Here is a 20,215-nt window from a genome sequence, read left to right on the forward strand (position 1 = left end):
TTAACATCAAAACTTTTAAGGATGGAGAAGTTGTTGATGTTATTGTAAGAGCAATTAGCAGTAGTGTTCCCAATCAATTTAGCTCGAGAGATAATACGACTAATGCAAGTCTTCCAATGAATCAACTTTCCTTCAAACAATCTTTGATTTCTAGCATGCCACACATGATAAAAAAAACACTGCAAATGCAAGACAACGCCACGTCCTTAGCCTGTTGGGACCACGACGAGTTTAACAAAGTGAAGCAATCCTGAAGACAAGTAACCTGAACCCCGCATTGCAGCCTTTGCACAAGCCACTTCCAAATGTTCAAGATATACTGACTTTGAAAGAAGAGATGGGATGTTGTTTCGGAGCACTTACAGCACAACACACATCTAGAGGGAATTGATTATACTTTTAAGAAAATTAATTATTAGACGACTAAAATTTTTTTATTTTTTATTCAGGGGTAAAATAGGTATTAACTTATAATTAAAGAAAATCCACGAGTATAAGAGAAAGTCCAGAGCACTTCCGCTCGAACGAGTATCGTTGTGGGGTTTAGGGCGCAATCTTTTCACCTTTCTCCACTCTCTTCCTTTGCTTAAATAAAATCTTTCGACTTGCTTCAGCTTAGGTTGAAAAATGGAAGAAAAAAATGGAAGAAAACGCGAAGGAGAAAACCTAAAATCAAAGAAGAACAACAAAAAGCATAATCAAGTTTTCCAATACGGAAACTACAAGAGTTACTACAACTACCGAGTAATCACCTTTAACCTTTATTACATTCACCTACATTATCATCGCCGTCTTTATTATATTTTGATCTTGTTTCAGATTAGTGAAGGCGTTGATGAAGATCCTCGCTTGAAAGTGTTAAAGAAAGAGTGGTTTCAAGGGAAGGATTGTCTTGATATTGGTTGCAACAGTGGAATAATCACCATACAGATTGGTACTTTTCTGTCTTAGCAATGTCTATTTTTCATGCATGATTAGGTTTGGTTTTATGTTCTAGAGAAATTACACTAACTATTAATATTATATTTCTATTTTCCAAAGCATCTAAAGCTAGAAAATTTAATTCCCAAGTTTGAGAATCATCAAAACTAAATTATTCAAGTCATTCAACTTATGAGGGTGTAGTATAGAATCACTTAAAAATGTCCATTTTATGTTATAGCGTTGTGTTGGGGTGACACCTATAATAGAAAAGATGGTGGAAAATAGATTTAGGTGGTTTGAGTATGTAGAGACGAGACCTGTAGATTCTATGGTAAGGAAAGTAGATTAGATGAAGATGAGTCAAACAGCTAGAGATAGAGGAAGATCTAGAAAATTATAAAAGAAGTTATTAAGAAAGATCTTGAGATTAATGTTTTGGATAGAGGCTATGTTATTAATCTTGGAAAGCGGCGCGGTCAACCCCAAAATGGGAGCGACACGAAAACAGGGAGCGGTGCAAGCGCTATTTTAGCGACGCGGACACTAAAAATAAATATTTTAATGGCACTTACATGCTGAAAACATACTAGCAAATACCAAAAAAAACTCAAACTTCATGAAGTCTTGAGCAATAAAATACTTTCAAATACATAATAGCTTACTTCCAATTCCAAATACCATTAAAAGGCATAAGTCTTAAGCAAAAAATTGCAAGATACTTCCAAATAGCAATAAAATTCAAGAAAACAAACACTTAAGTATCTAAATCTTAAAATAGCTAAACAACAAAACTCTAATAAAAATTCAAGAATCATTAACATGTAAGTCTTCATCATCACTTCCTCCGCCACTAGCATCTTCTTCATCCTCTCCAATATATTCTTGATCACCAAGTTCATCATCTATTACTACCACTTCCTTTGCTCTTGGCTTAGATCATTATGAAGAAGGTGGAGGTGCAACTGCATTCTTCTGCAATGCTGCTTGGCTCCTAGTGTTGCTTTTAGGCTCAGCAACACCACTTGCAATTAAGTAGGAACTAAAATTTCAAAATCTAAAATAAGAAACAGAACAATGTAAAGGGAAGCAGGAAGGATAAATTTTTTTAGAACAGAGCAGGAAAGTGAAACAATTGTATAAGTAAAAAAAATGTGAGAAGCAAAGGAAAGAAGCAGAGAAACAGAGATGATGAAAGAAAGCAAAATACCAGAAGCAATGGAGGAACAAAGATGATGAGCGATGGAGGAACATAGATGATGAGCGATGGAGGATCAAAGAAGAACGAGCGAAACTTTTGCCATGGAGGAATATACACAACCAGCCGCAATTGAACCTAGGAAAGGAAAAGGATTAGGGTTTCTTCAAACTGTTTAAAATTAAGGGTAAAACTGTTCGTCTCGGCCCGTTTTGCCAAACCAAATAAACCGTCCGCTTTGGATCGCATTCGACACGCTACCCGACCCGCAAACCCGCTTTCTCATTTTGTGCCGAACCGGTATGCTTGGAAGCGGCTGCGCCGGCTGCTATTAACAACATAGGATAGAGTCATGATCCTGGATAGAACATTATGGCGGAAGTTGATCCATGTAGCTGACCCCACTTAGGGGGATAAGGCTTGGTTGTTGTTCTTGTTGTATGTTATAGTTTTAATTTCCAAAAGTAATTTCTATCATGGTGATCTTAATTTTACCTCCTTCTGAACAGCATTGAAGTTTAGCTGCCGGAGCATTCTTGGAATTGACATTGATTCTGGTAAGACTCATATCTATTCAGATCTTTATTGCATATGGGAACGGTTCTAGTTTAAATTCTTTGTTTTTTCTTTTTATGTTACTATCTGATGAGGCCTAAGTATGTGCCAAAGGTAGCATATTTCTGATGTGTATGCTCAAAATGAGAGATCAAACTTGCAAATGAATCCTTAAAATGCTGAATAATTATCATCATGTTACTTAAACCAACTCTAGCTATTAGCAAAGTCTCCTTGTAACATTACATAGTTGTGATGAATAGGTTGCTAATATGCATTATGCTATACAACAAAATCAGGGTAGATTGAAACACTCAACCTCAAAAAACACTTTATCTCATATTTAAGAATTAAGATGTGATCTTATGCTATCTTAAAGATTTCTGACTCATGAATCCTATTGGATGCTTATTAGAATATATAGTTTTCAATTACAGCCATACTGCTCGATATTTGGCAATAGATATTAGGAAGTCCTTCTTTTGTAATCCCAAATTGTTTAGTTTCAACTGTTTATTCTTTTGTTTTTATGGGTAATGCTAGACCGAGTGTGTGATGCAAATTGGAATTTGAGAAAAACTGCTAGATTAAAATCTGCCGGGAATAAACCTTCCAAGGTCTCCAAACTCAATGACAACAGCCACACGGACAATTCAAAGAACAGTGTCACTCCATCATCACATGTTGAAACAAAAGACATTTCAAATGAGCCTTCTTCTTTGGAGCAAGTTGATCTTTTCAGTATTGTTTCTTTTCAATGTGAAAATTTTGTTCAGAGTCCACACCCACCAGGAAAGCAATATGATACTATTCTTTGGTAAGTTGTTGTTTCTTTTTCTGCTTCTCTAAATAAAACCTTTTCTTTTGGCATTCCTTATGCCTCTTGGGATATTAAAGTCCAGTTCATAATAGTTCGCCTTTTTGATTATGTTTATACTTTTGGGCCTTTTCTGGCCTGTTGCCCATATTTGTGTTTGACTTCTGCCGGATAGTTGATATCTCCAAATGGGTTGTCTATATACTGTAGTATACATTTTTAAACATGAGCTCAGTTGCCTTTCTGTTCACCAAGCATTTACTTCATTTTTAATTACTAAGCTTCAGGTAGAAAGAAATTCTTAATCTTAAGTTTCATGCGACTTACTCTTTCTGTGTATTGTTACTATTGTTTGCAGTCTGAGTGTAGCAAAATGGATTCATCTAAATTGGGGTGATGATGGCTTAATTACATTATTTGCAGAGACTTGGAAGCTGCTCCGACCTGTGAGTATTATCTCCTACCATCCGTTTTTCTCCTTCTCTTAAGTTTTAACCACATAATATAAAAGTTCAGTTAGTAAAAGAAAAAGCCATGATATATGGGACATGTCTAATGAGAGGAATGTTGTACTTATGACGAGTGTAGCAGCATTATATTATATTCCTTGCCTGTGCTTGAACCCCTTCTAAACAATTTATATCTGTCACCTGTCTCTGATAGAACTCACAAATTTAATGGAAGAAATTGTGTTTTATTTATGGAATTTGATTGATCGTGAATTTCTACAAGTTGAAAAGATAAACCAGACTATGAATACTCAATTTGAAAGAGATGATTCTCTCCTAAGTCCTAACAGAATTCCTCATTATGCAAAAATTACCCTTCCATCTAGCCTCTCTCTTGCTAATAACATAACCCTGTAGAACAAATCAGACTAACATACTTATTCCCTTCACTCCTAGGCTCCTAGCCCATTTTTCGTTCTCGTGCAAACATGCAATATGGTGGTTTCAATCCTCATCTCCATTCCCACCAGTAACTCAACCTCTGCTGAATAATGAATTCTAGCTGAATCTGGCAGGTTCCGCTTACAAGAACAGCTCCAATCTTCTAAATTATGTGGAATTGTCCAAATTAATGTGGAGCCAATGTTTGATTGATTTATCTAGCTACTGTTTTTTGTCTATGTGACCTCAGTTTTTAAAACACCCACTCCCCACCTCAAAGTTCAAACCTCTTCTCTTTTGGCTTGCATACCCTTTCATTTGTCGGACTCAAGTCAAATGGTGCTTCAATTGTCACAGTGCTTCATCCCATCTTATCAACTCCATTGCCACTGCTTCCACTCTTGTCCTTCCTATTGAAAATCTCACCAAAGGGGGCAGTTTTCTCCCATAAACTACAAAAAGCGTGGTGCATCAAAGTGTGTTTTCTCTGTTCTAGAGATTCCAGCTCTGATTCGTTTTCTGAACTTGAATTGTATAATGGTGCACATATTCTTTGGTAAAACACACCAACTTAACCTTCTTAATATATTCTGTTACTTACAATGTAGTATTTCTTCTAAGCAGGGTGGCTTTTTTGTGCTGGAACCTCAGCCATGGAAGTCATATGAAAGCAACCGTTATGTCACAGAGGTAACAATTAGCTTGCTTTCTTTTCTGTGATTATGGATTTTATAGCTCAAACGGTATACTTTATACAATTATCTTGGATCCATTTATTTTGTTAATTAAGTGCATGGTTGTGTTTGTGGAATCATTTCCTGAAATTTGAATCTATTATGTTTAGAGATTTGCTTGTGAGCAAAGCAAGTCCTATCACGGGGATAGATGTTCTCTGTTTTCTTCTGTAATTTGACTTTATTTTGGTGGAGCAACTAATGCATTGTCAATATGCTAATACTATAACTCTTTAGCACTTTTAACTAAATAAGGAAGGGCTAGTATTGAGTCATTTTTTCTCCGTTATGCAGAATACTTCTGCCAACTTCCGTAATATTAAGATTCGACCAGAAGAGTTTCAGGAAATACTGCTAGATAAGGTTTGTATTAAATCCTTCTGGAATTATATTTTGAAGTTTGCTCCATTTATAAGTATTCCTTTTGTTTTGCCAATTTATTTATTACAATTTTGTTTAGATGCTAATGGATAATATTTAACTTATTTGTAGATTGGATTTAGAACAGTAGAAGCAATCACTTCAGATTTGACAGGTAGCACGACTGGTTTCAACAGACCAATTTTAGTTTTTCAGAAATAACCAATGTAGAAAGCCATACGAGTAAATGTGCTTCTTCCCAGCTGAGAGAAGTACTTGTTATATATTTTGAGATCAAAAGTGGTTACTAATAGACCCCAAACTTGCGATGAAGCTGCTGTTTAAGATGATTACTGGCATGCATGGAAACAAATTTTTGGTTGAATGAAAACAGTGTCTTGTGCGTAGCGTTTTTGCTGTCAAGTTTTATTATCACATAATTTTGGCCAGCAAGGGGTTGACTTGTTTTCTGCCAAATATCATGTTAATTTTGGCAGTTGGTGTCAATGAGTGAAAGCATGTTCAGCCTAATTAAAGTTGTTTTTACCTTGATACTACGTTAGTATCATTTTGGTGCAGGGTGGGTCTTTTTAGGGATGAAAAGGAAGAACATGAAATGATGATTTGTATTGTTTATTTCGATTGATACTTCATGTTTTCTTCACTTCTAATAGAATGAGGAAATTTATTTACTATATCTGTTGTTATAGTCTAAGGGACCTATTTGATTTTGAATGATGGCCTAGCTTTATTTAGATGCTTTTTCTTTTGGTCTCCGTTACTAATAGTAATTAGTACATGCCTGGGAAAAGTAATGTTATTGTCAACATCCTTTATGGAGGTTTTAAGACTTGGACAGTGCCATCTTCATTATTACACAGATTCAATAAACATTTTTTTCTTAATAGCATATATAATCATAATTATACAGTGGACAATAACTTGCGGTGCTACTTTATGGCAAAATTAATTCTCTTAATCTTAAATATTATATTTATTGTTCTAGGAGACAACATTGTTATGCACATGTCTTTGTATTTTCAGTAAAAGAAGTGTTTTTGGTGCTAGAAAAGTGTCCAAGACAAAATCTAAACCCTTTTGAGAGCTGTTTTGCTCATAGCAAAATCTCTAGCCATCAGTCCCATCAGTGGGGAAAATCAGTCAAGTATATAAATGCATGTTTTTCTCCTATCCATTCATAGACTAGAACATTTGCTGAACTAAGTGGATCTCCCTTCCTGTGGGTTAGTCAAGAAATGCACAGACATCTCTTTTTTCATAGACACTCCCACAAGCTTAAATATATCAAATAGGACATCACTAACAAAGTCATATCGATATTTAAATCCTGGAAGTTCCTTGCAATGAATATCGTGTTCCCCAAATGTATCCAAGCATGCCTTGTGGCAAACAGGACAAACCTCATCAACATGAAATAAGGGAATCATAAGTCGGTATTTAAAAATGATACTTTACTATATCAAAGATATATGTTGGCCTAGACAGTCAATAGGAATAGCAGGAGAAAATCTTGAGCATGTGCCCATCCCTAAGGTATAACCTTACTTCCTGACCATAGAGAAACTCAACCCTTAAAGAAATAAATAGACATCACACCCCCACCTCTCGTAGAATGACTGGTCGATTTATCAGGTTGAAAACATTTATGAAATTGACTGTGAGCATAGTCAAAGAGCCATCTCCATGTTACTTGCTCAATAGCTTGTTGGCACTATGTATAATGGCCTCAGCACCACCTGCCGCACCAACTCCAAACTAGAAGTCATTGAGATATCCTGCCACATCCTTACGGATCCCTTTCATTACAACTTTAGATACCAACCGCCTTCAAATAGTGTTGGGTGAAAATATGGTGTAAGAAAATAGTCTAGAGGGGGTGAATGGACTTTTAAAAACAAAATCAACAGATTTTTTGAAAATAAAATATCTGAGTTTTTTTTAAGTATGCACGCGAAAGTATTATATCAAAATAGAGTGAATTATACTTGCATAGAAATCGACTCACGTAAACACGTAATCAATATACAACAAACACAAATTGAATTAATGATGATACACATGTATTCAATTCACAAGAAATGATTATACAAAAATTCAATTCACAAATTCTAAAACAATTTTTTTAAATTTTAATCACCACTAAGGTTCGATTATGTTTCAATTCCAACAAAACATAATTTTAAGCGATAAATCGCTATCAATGCAATAATGGTAAAGAAAATAAAACTTCAATTCTGGATCTTGACTTGAATAAAACTTCACGCCAAACTCTTATGTGCAATCTTTACTCGATCGACTCTTCTAAACCTTCCAATATCACCAATTCTTCTCCAAGTCTTTATTTGTAGCAATCAACCATTTGACCCTACCGATTTTTTGAACGTGAATTGTTTGAAGATCAAAGAAGAACTCCGACTTATCCGTAGCCTTCCTCCCAGTCACTACTAAAGAAACATGGAGCGAAGAACCTCCTTCTTTTCACACTGAAATTTGTCAGCACCAATGATAACTCCTCAATCTAGCAACAATCTAGAAATCTTTAACCAATCTCCACGAATTGTTAGTTTTAATACAACGTCTCCCCCAATCAATCAAAATCTCTCATGATCAAGATTTGAAATAAAAACTGAGGTTGAAGAAGAAAAAGATTCGCATGCAAGAACTCTGAACTTTTCAAAGTGAGAGAGTTGATTTCACAGAAAATCACAAATGAATATGAAATTTCACACATGAAAAAGTGTTGACAAAAGGTTTTATATGTGCTTGAGTTTAAGCACAAAAGTGAGTGATAAAAATTGGTTAGATTCGAATCAAGAACAAATCATGGTTTGAGTCAAATGAGCAAGTGAATGGAATAAAAATAATTATGATTTTTGACCCATTTTTTATTTGATTCAAATCAAATACAATGTCAAATTCGAATCAACTGCTTCAGACCCTTAAGAAAAATGCTGAAAAACTGTGATTCCGAATCAAATTGAGTAGAGATGACCGAAAATTGCTTGATTCGAACCATGTGCAAAATCTGTTTTGAATCAAATTGTTTTGAAAAACTTTGGTTCATCCCTGTTGGATTTGATCCGAATCATAATAATGTGTATTTTAATTGATTTGAATCAAACTCTCAAAAACTCAATTTTTTCATGATTCAAAAGAGACTTTGAGATTTTTATTTGCAACTAACTTGAATCAAACACAGTTTTTATTCCACAAATTCATGCAATTGACTATAAATATCTTGATCAAATTCAAACGTAACTATTGTTTCATGCATGCTAAAATACTAATGAATTAATTTCAAACTTGATTTAAAAGATGTGCAATAATGAAAGAGACTTATGTAAACGATAATAAACGAAAGCGATAAGACAAACAAAATAATCATATCGAGGAAGCTCCCCTTGCATATGATAAGAAGATGCAACAATTTCTTTCTAGAGAAATACAACTACAAATAGAACCCACAATATTTGATCTACTCATATTTATTTTATTTTTACATTTGATATAGTTTGTTTTTATAAAATCAACTTGTTAGGTGAAAGACAAACTAGTGATGCTAATGCTTAAATCAAACTTGTACTCCAAAATTTACAAAAATCACACATGCCAAGCATCAACTAATTTTAGCAGGGCCGGCCCAATCAACGCAGAGGCCCCGTTTTAATTTTAAAAATGGGCCTAAATTTAAAATAAAAATATAATTATAATAATTGAAAAAGACACATAAAAATAAAATTATGGATTAATCAATAATATATTTAATTATAATTATTTTGAGGTTTGATCTATCTTAATTTTTGTATGCATTAAATTTTTACCATAACATTTTTTTAATTTATTTGATTTTTTTTTATAAAATTTTATTTATTTGGATCAATATTTATGAAAAAAAAATTAGACATTTCAAAATTTTGAGACTCTTTAAATTTGAGGCCCTATGCTGTAGCACTTCTTGCACATGCACAGGGCCGACCCTGAATTTTAGAGAGATTAATATAATATAGCATGCAAAGGGACAGAAGTCAAATATAGCAAAACAGCAATGTCAAAATGTTGCCATAATAGCACCCTAAATTTTCAAAACAATGACCCAATTGAATTATGATGAATAAGTGCCTCATTACTTTTTCTTTCTACGTTTTCTTCGTTAGATAACGGTCCTCATTATGGCATTTTACGACCAGTACTGCACTCATAACTCATATATATCAACACCATTGTGTAATGTTCCAACTCATTCAACATATCAACTATGGATGCCACAGGAAACTCAAAGCAACTACAAAACTCTGATAATAAAGAACAGTATACTTTCCATTATCTTCTTTTCACCCCAAAAGCCAACACTGATATTGACAATTCTGATGTCCCTCTGCATGGTGAGCATTCTTTTGAGAGCTACTCGGACTCCGACTCGTCAAGCGAGGTAGATGGTGATGTATCTCATGAAGTAGAGCTTCTGTATGATGGAAAAACAATGAATAAAATTGAAGTGTTGGCTTCAATGGTTGGTGTTGATACTAAGGAACCAGCGGTTGTGTTAACTGAAGTAGTGAGAGTTCTCAAGCTCTTAAAAGAGAGTATACCATTATCACTTTATTGTTAATATTTAGAATATCCATAGAGCCCAACTATGGTTTTTATGATTTTCTTATGGTGCATACCTAACTTGTGTATGTTCCTTGCTTCTTTTTATTCTTGTATGATCTTCAGAATCTCTTCCAATTTGATGGTTTTTACGTTTTTTCATTCTTCTCCTTCATGTAGACTTTAGAATTTGTTATAGGGTAAAACCCTCATACAAGTTTTTTCATGTATGTTGCATGTTGTGAATTTTGTTTAGAATTTTTTAATGATATATATAAAAAAGAAATTAAAATATAAAAAATACTACATGGACGTCTGAGCCATTTGAGATGGAGGGGAAACATTAAAATTATTTTTGGTCTTTCAGCGGTCAAAACTGGTTTATTTGAGATATTAATTTAGGGAAAATTCTCAGGTACACACATATAAGAAATTCTTTTACATACAACTTATCACAAAATTTTGATTAATTAAAAAATAAATACAAGATTTTAAATTCTTAGATAGACACACACATAAGAAATTCTTTTACATACAATCAATCACAAAATTTTGATTAATTAAAAAATAAATACAAAATTTTGATTAATGTAGAGTGTATTAGGAATTAGTTTTAAAATAGAGGATAATTATAAAAAAACTTTTATCAAGGCATATCTATCTTAAACGTTTAACAAAATAAATAAAAAACAATTTGATAGTTTGTTATAATCCAAGTGCAAAGTTGTTTAGTTGTTTAGTGTAACTTCTTTGTCAGGGGCGGAGCCAAGACCCAGCTAGCCCGGGCAGGCGCCCGGGCTCAACCCCTATTTTCTTTGTACTCCCCCCAATTTAATAGTCGATTTTTTGACAAATTCAGGAGCAAAATTAGGGGCAAAATTAGTAAAAATAGGGTATAAAAATTAAAACAGAGGAATAATCAATGGTGTAAAGTTTTTGCCCAGGCTGCATAAAATTTCTGACTCCGCCACTGTTCTTTGTGAAGATATAACTATGTTTTTCTAACTAATTATTCTCTCCATTTTAAAATGAGTGTCATTTAGGATTTTTGCATACAGATTAAGAAATACAATAATAATTATAAAATATTATACTTTTATTAAATTAACCTTATTAATATATTGAAATAGTATATAGAAAGTAATAACTAAATGACATAATTAAAAAAATAACAATCATTTTTATATTGAAAAGTAAAAATGACATTCATTTTAAAATAAATTTCTTCTCCTAAAACGACACTCATTTTAAAAAAGAGGGAGTAGCAAATATGTTTGTATAAATAGTCAAATGCTGTGCAAGATATATAAAGGTGTTCTAATAGTCAAATGCTTAATTTAAAAAAATATGTTCTAATAGTCAAATGCTTAATTTAAAAAAATAAACTCAACTAAAATCTTCTAAATATTTAGACTGCACAAATGGTTTATAAAGATAAGTGAATGGTAAAAATGTAACCTTTTTCTTTACTGGTGTAAAAATGGAATATTTTAGATATAGTGGACGCTTCAAGACATTATTAATTTATTATGCACGACAAAAACCACACTGATTGGAGACTAGTACAATATGTTCCAAGATGCTTTCGCGTCTTTTGTTATGTAAATTACCTTGCTCTCATCCTTTAGTTTATTTGCGTCTCTAGAATTACACATTGTTTAGTTATAGTGAACATGAGTGGATTGAAAGCATAGAGGAAAGGAAGCTTATTGGAAAATAGACTTCGATGGTTTGAAAAGAAATCTCATTGCACTCATTCAACAACTTAATAAATTATTCGACATGTTCATTATAAATGGTCTTAAAAAGAAAGAAAAGCTTAATTTTGGTGGGGCCCATATCCAAAAACTTTCACTTCAATTTGGAAGGAAAGTATGGAAAGTATGAAACGGCCATGTCATTAATAAAATGACAAAATACTCCTGATATTAATATATATTTTTCTTATATTGTTCTATTTTATATTTTTGATTAATTCTCGGCTAGCTTACACTATTCAATATTCACGTTTATATTATGACAAAACTTAAGTACAATTCCTTAGGTGTAGTTCTTCTTATTTTTCAATGAAAATATGACAAATATGTAACTTTCTCTTACACGTATGCAAATTTCTCCTATTTTTACTCACTAAATGACATTTAATTATAATTGTTATATTTTCATTAAAAAATAGTAAAAACCACACCTAAATAATTGTACCAAAATTTTATCCTTTATATTATTGATTTATGAGTTTAAAGATAGTGCCCTGTCAGTATAAAACAGTTTTACACATACAACCAATCAAAAGATTTTAATTTGTCATGTAATTTTAATTTTTAAAATTAAAAATAAAATTTATTCTGATGCATGTCTCACATTGGTTGACAGTGTAAAAATACTTTACATTGTCAGTGCATTTTCTTTTTTCCCTTGATTTATTTATTATTATTATTATTATTATTATTATTATTATTATTATTATTATTTCTTTTTTCCCTTGATTTATTTATTATTATTATTATTATTATTATTATTATTATTATTATTATTATTATTTGAAAGTAAAACTATATATAGTTTCATTAGTGTAAGGGTATTTATGTCATATACTATATATATGTCTTTCTTTCTTTTTACATTCCTTTTACTTTCATTCATACCAAACAACAAGAAAATAATCTCTTTTTCCATTCATTTTTTACTCACTTTCTTTCCTTTAATATTCTTTCCATTAACCTTCATTCCTTTCACTTTCTTTTATCATCCAAACATACCATTAATCTTCACAATCCCCTACTATTAAAAATCATAAGTTTGTCGTCAATTCCTTTGCACAGAAGAAATCTTGAATTTGAAATAGGGAAAAGATATCTATACACTAGTTTAAACAACTACACCGTATAAGTATATACAAAATATACTATTCTTAAATTTTTTAATAATTTATGCAACTTTGATTTTTGTGCACCCAATATTTTCCTCTATTGCCACATACGGTGTGCATACAGTGTAAGGAAAAGAGAGTGTAAGAATAGCACTCCTGTTTGAAATATATGTAAAAAAAAGCCATCATACATACGAAATACCTCCAAGGAGTATGCATGTACGTTGCTTCCATCACCAAATGAATGCACTAGCAGTTCTTTCTATCTAAAGATAGTCTAAAAATTATTAAGAATAACAAACCTAATAAACTAAACTATTACAAATGTGGTGTCTGTGAGAATAAATTACTGCTCAAGATATGAAATCTACCGATCTTGAGATTTTGATCTATATAAATTATTTTAGACATGTCAAACCAGTACAAAACACTGATAATACATCATTTATGTAAAGCATGGATTGATTAATAGAGAAATACATGTTGTCCTAAATAGTTTTCCGACCAACTTTCATATCATAAATAACTCTTGTTTCAAGCTTGTCACCAAGCAAGTAATTCTAAGGAAATTTGAAAAATCCCAACCGCAAAACTTTCTTTTAACAATATCGTAGTGAAACATCTAATGTTCAAGCTCCAAAGCTCATCAAACTTCAGAGGTGCAAATTTCAACTTCTCTAACAGATTCAAAATGCTCAAGAATCATGAAATAGCATGTCACATACAGGGAATCAAAATTGTGAAACCTTCAATTTGAAATTGACAAAATGTGAATTCATTGTTTTGGTGCCACTGTCAAAGATGTCAGATGAACAAACCTATATCAGCACAAAGAGCCTTCAATTTTTCTGATCGGTGTTACCTTGCATGCTCTTGCAACAAGCAAAGATAAATCAACTCATTTCTTGTCAATTGTTACTGCAATTCAAACCAAATGATTAATTTGGCGCAGAAAGAGTATCCAAAATTCTTGAATTGAAGCAACATAACTATGTAACTCCCCTTTCTCTAGTTGAAAACAATGAAAAGTTGCACAAACCAAAGAAATCACATTGACTCATAATCTCCAATATTAATTATTCCTGGGTGCATTTTCATCCAGAGTGCTTAAACTGATTTGTTCATCAAAAGTAGCAGCAGCATCATGAGTATGTTCCTGTAGATAGTGGCATATTACTTCCATTTTTCATCCATCACACAATATATTCAGCAGAAAAGGAGGTCCTGCAAAGATAAAAGTATGGACTAATACTGAGTGAGAATCACCAAATTTATTTTACCAGTTCGTTATCAGATGAAAATGAAATATACATCAATTTATTCAAACCTTGAATCACACTTGAAACACAACTAGATTCAACACTTTCATCCCTAGAATGAGATCACAAATTAACCTCAGCAAGGGTCAAATTGTGCTACCTACAGTAAAGAAGTGCTTGATCAGCATCAGAGTTATAATAAATAATTACAACAAGCTGATAAAAACATAAATAAGTACCTGTTTAGCACCAGAGTTATAATTAAAAAAACATAGAACAAGTTGATAAGATCAAAGACAAACTGAAATTTTCTTATCAATACAAATTATCAATACAGATTTTTTAATCTCTTTCAACAAAAAACTTCAAGATTCAAGCCAAACTGATAAATTCCAAAAGGTGAGATACAGATCTTGATAATTAAATCATCCCATCACCCAAGTAACAGACAAGCATGAAATAATGTGAGTGTGAATAGATGCCCCCAAGGACTACCTTCGAAAACTCATAAGAAACCATTATTTCAGTGACCTTTCAGCCATAACATTTGCCTGTGATATCAATATAACTTCTATTTTTGATAACCTGGTCATTAACAAGAAAAAGTGCAAATTACCATCATGAAATGCAGATAAATGTATGTATCAAAGAAAATAAGTCTAAATGAGAACAATTTATATTTGTGAAACTCTTTTGAGTTTAGAGCTCTCCCATTCTATGAAAAAAAATGTATGCATGATTCTAAACATGATATGTTGTAGGCTATAGAAGTGCGAGTGTACTGTTTCTAGATCAGACAGAAAAAGCGAACAAGTAAAAGGAGAAACAACGACTATAAAAACTGTGTTTAAGTATTTCTAAAAAATACCTTTACAATTCATAATATTGTCAATAAATTTAAAATTTGTAAACCAGGCTGTATTGCCACTTATCAGATGGTATATGGATAATAATCATCGAGTAACATAACAAGAAAATGGGCTACTTCACACATTAATGTTACATGAAGACACGAATACATAATGCTCTGTGCCACATTTGACATCTATGTACAGCACCGGCACTCAAACCTAGATAGACTGAATTTTGTCAGTCACCTCAAATAGGAGCTATGCAATTTGTCAACCATCCAGCACATTCACAGCGTCCGTGTCCATGGATACTTCACTTGAATATTCTTTGACCAAACACTTGAGAAAAGATGCAAGCAAACCATGACGCATTTGCAGCTTCACACATGTATTCTTCTAGGAATCTTCAAGAGATTCAAGCCCGGAGATAGAAATACTACAAAATGCAAACAATAAAGTATCAGTGTAGTTACAAATAAAACTCAAGTGAAAATGGACATGACAGCGGCACGAACCAGAAATTTCTTAAAATAACAGCATGAAGCAGAAAATTACCACATCCGACATTCATTTGGAAGAAGATATGCGCTGCAAAGATGATATCCAGCTACTTGAAGGGCCAATTTTACTTCCTTGCCCATGTCCAGGGTTGGAAGGTTCGGCAGACAAGGCAGGCTTCAAGGGGTTCCTTTTTGAAGCTCCAGCAGGAGAATGCGAAGTAGAGGGCATATTTGCTTCTCCAAAAATCTACCAAAAAGAGAATAATTACTAAAATGCTAATCTATTTAGTTTTTAGATATAATGTTGGGCGATCACAGAAAAATAACTTTAATATTGCATCACAACCTTCATAGGAAGAGTGAGTTTTTTAAGGCAAGATGACTTACATTCTTGTCAAGAGGGTTATCAGAACTCAAGTTTCTACCAGTTGGTGATTTAAACTGTACTTTAACACCAGGACCAGTAGCATTTCCTGATTTAATTCGCTCTTCACCGTGCCCTGAATATGCATTAAAAACTGAATTAGGTCATAACAAATAAGAAATTTGATTTAGTAGAAAACTAATCATTCAATGCATCTTCCAAGACAAGACTTCGACGCAAGGATTTAGCCAACCTTGCAGGTAGTCAACAAAAAATACTTGTGTTGCCTTTACTATAAATTTGTGTAGCAACCAACATAAGTTATTTCTTGATAGGAATTTAGGAAACATCTAAAACTCATAAATGATATAACATGCTTAAGACACAAACCTTGATGTTTGTCAAATTCCATTGGGACGGCACGATTGTTACTTGCCCCAGGAACTGGCTGTGATAAAACAATTTTAATATTGTCAGAAGCAGGGGAAGATTCCAGTTGTGTAATCATCACTTACCTTCAAAAATCAAATATACTTACAGATAAGGAAGGTGGCACTCTATGCTTCTGTGATTGCTGATACTTTAAAATGCTCCAATCAAAAACGAAATCAAACTCATAGCCTGAGATAAATAAAGGAAAAGTAGAGGGAGGGAAAATTATATTTGGTGTAGCAATGAAAAATAAGAGGCCCTTTTGGCATGCTTGACTACTTACTAAACAACAAAAAGATTCATGTATCTAAATTAAGTAGCACATATATATTAATATTGAGTCCTCATTCTTGAGAAAATAAGGACTTCTCCTAATCTAATCTCCCTCAATGTCCCGGCTACATGACTTCTTTGACATCAAGGATATATATATTTTTATTCCTTTAACATACTACTCAAATTTAGACAATCTTAGGTTTTCGGTTACCAAAACCAAAACATTTTATATCTATACAATTAAAATTTAGTAGATTTAAGTTAGAAAGTTAAATCTTCGGTTGTATTTGATATTTGTTTAATTGTAACTTGCTAGCTTACACCCACTCATCTTTTAATGGATGTAAGCTATCAAGGTATAGGTGTATTTGACAAATTTGTAGTCATTACATTGTGTTAAGAAGTGTGGTTAGGCCTAACTCAACCCTACAAAACCGGCTTGTAGGGTGAGGATTGCCCCCACTTATAAGGACATGTTCAGGCCATATATTGTCCGATGTGGGACTCTTAACACACCCCCTCACGCCCAGGACTAGACAACTGGAGCGTGGAAATAAATGGTGGGTGGCCCGATAGCGGAAACCATAGAAGGTGGCCCACCGGATCTTAAACGAGGCTCTGATACCATGTTAAGAAATGTGGTTGGACCTAACTCACCCTACAAAACCGGCTAGTAGGGTGAGGATTGCCCCCACTTATAAGGACATGCTCAGGCCATATATTGTCCGATGTGGGACTCTTAACACACCCCCTCACGCCCAGGACTAGACAACTGGAGCGTGGAAATAAACGGTGGGTGGCCCGATAGCGGAAACCATAGAAGGTGGCCCAACGGATCTTAAACGAGGCTCTTGATACCATGTTGAAATACGAGAGACTAAGAGACATTTGAATAAACCGTGTGTTTTGTAAAGCACTACGGAGACTTTATTATATATAGAGAGATTACAACTAATTATATGATATAGTCGATGTGGGACTATTCTATATACAAATATTATTAACACTATATATTTACAAATATCAACACATTGCTAACTGCAAGTTACAAAGATTGTAGAATAATATCAATGCATAACATATTGTGCAATGATTGTAAAGAGTACAATACTGTCGAAACCCAACTTTTTATATAATAAAAAGTGAGTAATATATGCATTGTAGAGTGTGATTAAAATTTTAACATAAATTAAAAGAAAATATTTGAAATGTGTGAATTTGAAATTAAATAGTTATGAAGAGTTTAGACATTAAGAACCAAAAATATCTATGATTGACTAAATTGAAAGAATAGCATTCGAAAGGAGCCCCATGATTTCCTTGACAAAGAAGGAGCCCCATGATTTCCTTGACAAAGAAGGAGCCCCATGATTCATTGAAAGGAAGACTAGATTAGGAGTCTCAAGTATTATAAAGATTGATAATAATGTCCATGCCCTAAAAAACAGTTTACAAAAGCATTCAAATAAAATGGTGCATGTAATTTCTTATATTAATTTAAAAAGGAAAAACAATCACCTTCCCGAGCAAATAGGTCTCTAAATAAACGCTTCAAGAATCCATAATCAGGCCGTTGATCAAACGTCAAAGAGTGGCAGTAATGGAAATATGAAGCAAACTCTACAGGATGAGATTTGCATAGTACCTTTTGGAAAGGAAAATAAAACAATAAGTATGCCAGTTATTAGTTTTATTCAGGGCAGCTGATGTGCTTCACAGTACACATAAATGGTTAAATACTAACCTCGATGGGAGTTGATACTTTCTTCTGGCATATCTTATCATACTTCTGTTTCTTTGTTGCAGCCCTTAGACCTTGCCAGGGAAGGCTAAAAAAAAAATATTTATTAATATATAATTAAGGACTATTCATTATATTGTCTCGGGAGATAATAGGTTATGGACAAAATACTTTAGGAAAGATCAGGTGGAACAGAATGCCATACCTTCCCCTAAGGAAGTAGAGAAGTACGTATCCTAGAGATTCCAAATCATCCCGTCTACTTTGCTCTAAAAAAATATGGCAAATGAGAATTTGTAAGCATTTATTCAAGCTTGAGAGGTTAATATCTTCTTCTAACTTCAGACTTACCAATCCCAAGATGAGTATTGCAACTTGCATATCGAGCAGTCCCTGTTAAATTTTTGTTCTCCCTGTGAATTACATTTGTTAGTAGTCCAGGTATTTCCAAGGGAAAGAAGACAAAATGGGGGAACTTCCAAACAAAAGTATTAGTCACGAAAACTGATTAAGGTGGTGGGATGATGAAAATAATTCATAACCAGATGAGTGCAATTTACAAGATATAAATGTTAAAAATGAAAAGAATGAACTACCTGTAAGGGATGTGGCGATTGCTTGTGGAGTCCCGATACCGTTTTGCAAGCCCAAAATCGATCATGTAAACCTAACAAGAACAACACAATTACACACACAAGTGAAACCTTAATAGGTAGCAACAAATAGTTGATGGAGGGGCAAGTCCAACTAGCCATCAATAAAAAGACAGTTACCTGATTGGCTTTCCGACCAAGTCCCATGAGGAAGTTATCGGGTTTAATATCCCTATGTAAATATCCTTTAGAGTGCACATATTCTATTCTAGTAATCTGCGCATGACAAATCGAGAAAAGACAAGAGAATTGAACTAATTAGTATCAAATATTATATGTTTTGGTGAAAAACAGAGAAGCCAGACAACATATACCATTTGATCAGCTAACAGTAACACAGTCTTCAATGAAAACTTCCTTCCACAATACACAAAAAGATCTTCAAGACTAGGGCCAAGTAAATCCATAGCCAGTACATTATCCTCCCGATCTACACCAAACCATTTTATGCTTGGAATGCCACCTGCCACAAGAAATCCAAAATCTCAACCTCATGACTCACAATCACACCTCTACCTCCATCAAACAACAAAAAAACAAAAACTTAATATTGCAAAATGCATACTTCCTCCTTGAAGAACATTGTAGACCTTTGCCTCGTAAAGTAGTTGTGGATGCTTTGTTTTACTATTCTCCTGCAACATTCAAAAGAAAGAATTAGCATCAGAAAAATCTGAAGTTAAGTTTCGGTGAATTTACTTAAGAACCTAATCCACAAATTAACGCATACTGAATTGCTACTCATGTTTTTTTACGCAGAAATTTGAAAATTCGAATAGGCAAATTGAATTAGAAAATTGGAGTACAAAAAAACCCTAGCAAATACATGGAATTGAAACTTACGATCTTGATAGCGACAATTTCATAAGTATCAATATGCGTAGCTGCAGCAACACAAGAATTCGTGAAAAAACGGTTAGAACAAATAAACCTAAAATGAAGAATCGTTTTGAAATCAATAACGGAAGCTTGAAGACGCTAACCGAGGTAGATTTCACCGAAGGATCCACTTCCGATCTTGCGGCCGAGCTTGTAGTTTCCGCCAACGATTCGCTCCATGCTTCTTCTGTCACTGGAAAATTGAAGAAAACAGAGCCACACACAATAGAAGAAGAAAAACTGCGACGAGAGGCGGGGGCATTTTTGTCATTTGAACACGCAATTGAAATCTGGACGGTGCAAAA

At 33.4% G+C, this 20,215-nt stretch overlaps 2 protein-coding genes across 4 annotated transcripts; one reads left to right on the forward strand and one right to left on the reverse strand.

Moving 5' to 3' along the window:
- Nucleotides 1-517: 517 nt before the first annotated feature.
- On the forward strand, nt 518-6,170 carry LOC131603844 (probable RNA methyltransferase At5g51130). The gene is made up of 8 exons (XM_058876280.1): nt 518-744; nt 820-934; nt 2,629-2,676; nt 3,218-3,491; nt 3,850-3,937; nt 5,006-5,071; nt 5,410-5,478; nt 5,608-6,170. Exons 1-8 carry the CDS (start codon nt 628-630, stop codon nt 5,695-5,697), a joined length of 867 nt encoding a protein of 288 aa, XP_058732263.1. The 5' UTR covers nt 518-627; the 3' UTR covers nt 5,698-6,170.
- A 7,229-nt stretch (nt 6,171-13,399) lies between these two features.
- Nucleotides 13,400-20,106, reverse strand: LOC131603845 (casein kinase 1-like protein 3). 3 transcript variants are annotated; one of them, XR_009284533.1, is made up of 18 exons: nt 20,015-20,106; nt 19,875-19,915; nt 19,597-19,666; nt 19,346-19,494; nt 19,152-19,247; nt 18,975-19,045; nt 18,730-18,791; nt 18,584-18,647; nt 18,382-18,466; nt 18,156-18,282; nt 16,468-16,550; nt 16,320-16,377; nt 15,953-16,065; nt 15,621-15,812; nt 15,312-15,501; nt 14,710-14,799; nt 14,283-14,374; nt 13,400-14,179 (listed from the first exon to the last, which is right to left on the reverse strand). XR_009284533.1 is itself a non-coding variant. In XM_058876281.1 (15 exons), exons 1-14 carry the CDS (start codon nt 20,088-20,090, stop codon nt 15,633-15,635), a joined length of 1,275 nt encoding a protein of 424 aa, XP_058732264.1. In that variant the 5' UTR covers nt 20,091-20,106; the 3' UTR covers nt 15,029-15,501; nt 15,621-15,632. The 3 variants fall into 3 exon arrangements, 1 of the variants encoding a protein (XP_058732264.1); XR_009284534.1 differs by having other exon boundaries at nt 13,400-14,200; XM_058876281.1 differs by lacking the exons at nt 13,400-14,179; nt 14,283-14,374; nt 14,710-14,799 and having other exon boundaries at nt 15,029-15,501.
- Nucleotides 20,107-20,215: the final 109 nt, after the last annotated feature.

The sequence above is a fragment of the Vicia villosa genome, linkage group LG5, assembly GCF_029867415.1.
Source record: "Vicia villosa cultivar HV-30 ecotype Madison, WI linkage group LG5, Vvil1.0, whole genome shotgun sequence".
NCBI lineage: Eukaryota > Viridiplantae > Streptophyta > Magnoliopsida > Fabales > Fabaceae > Vicia > Vicia villosa.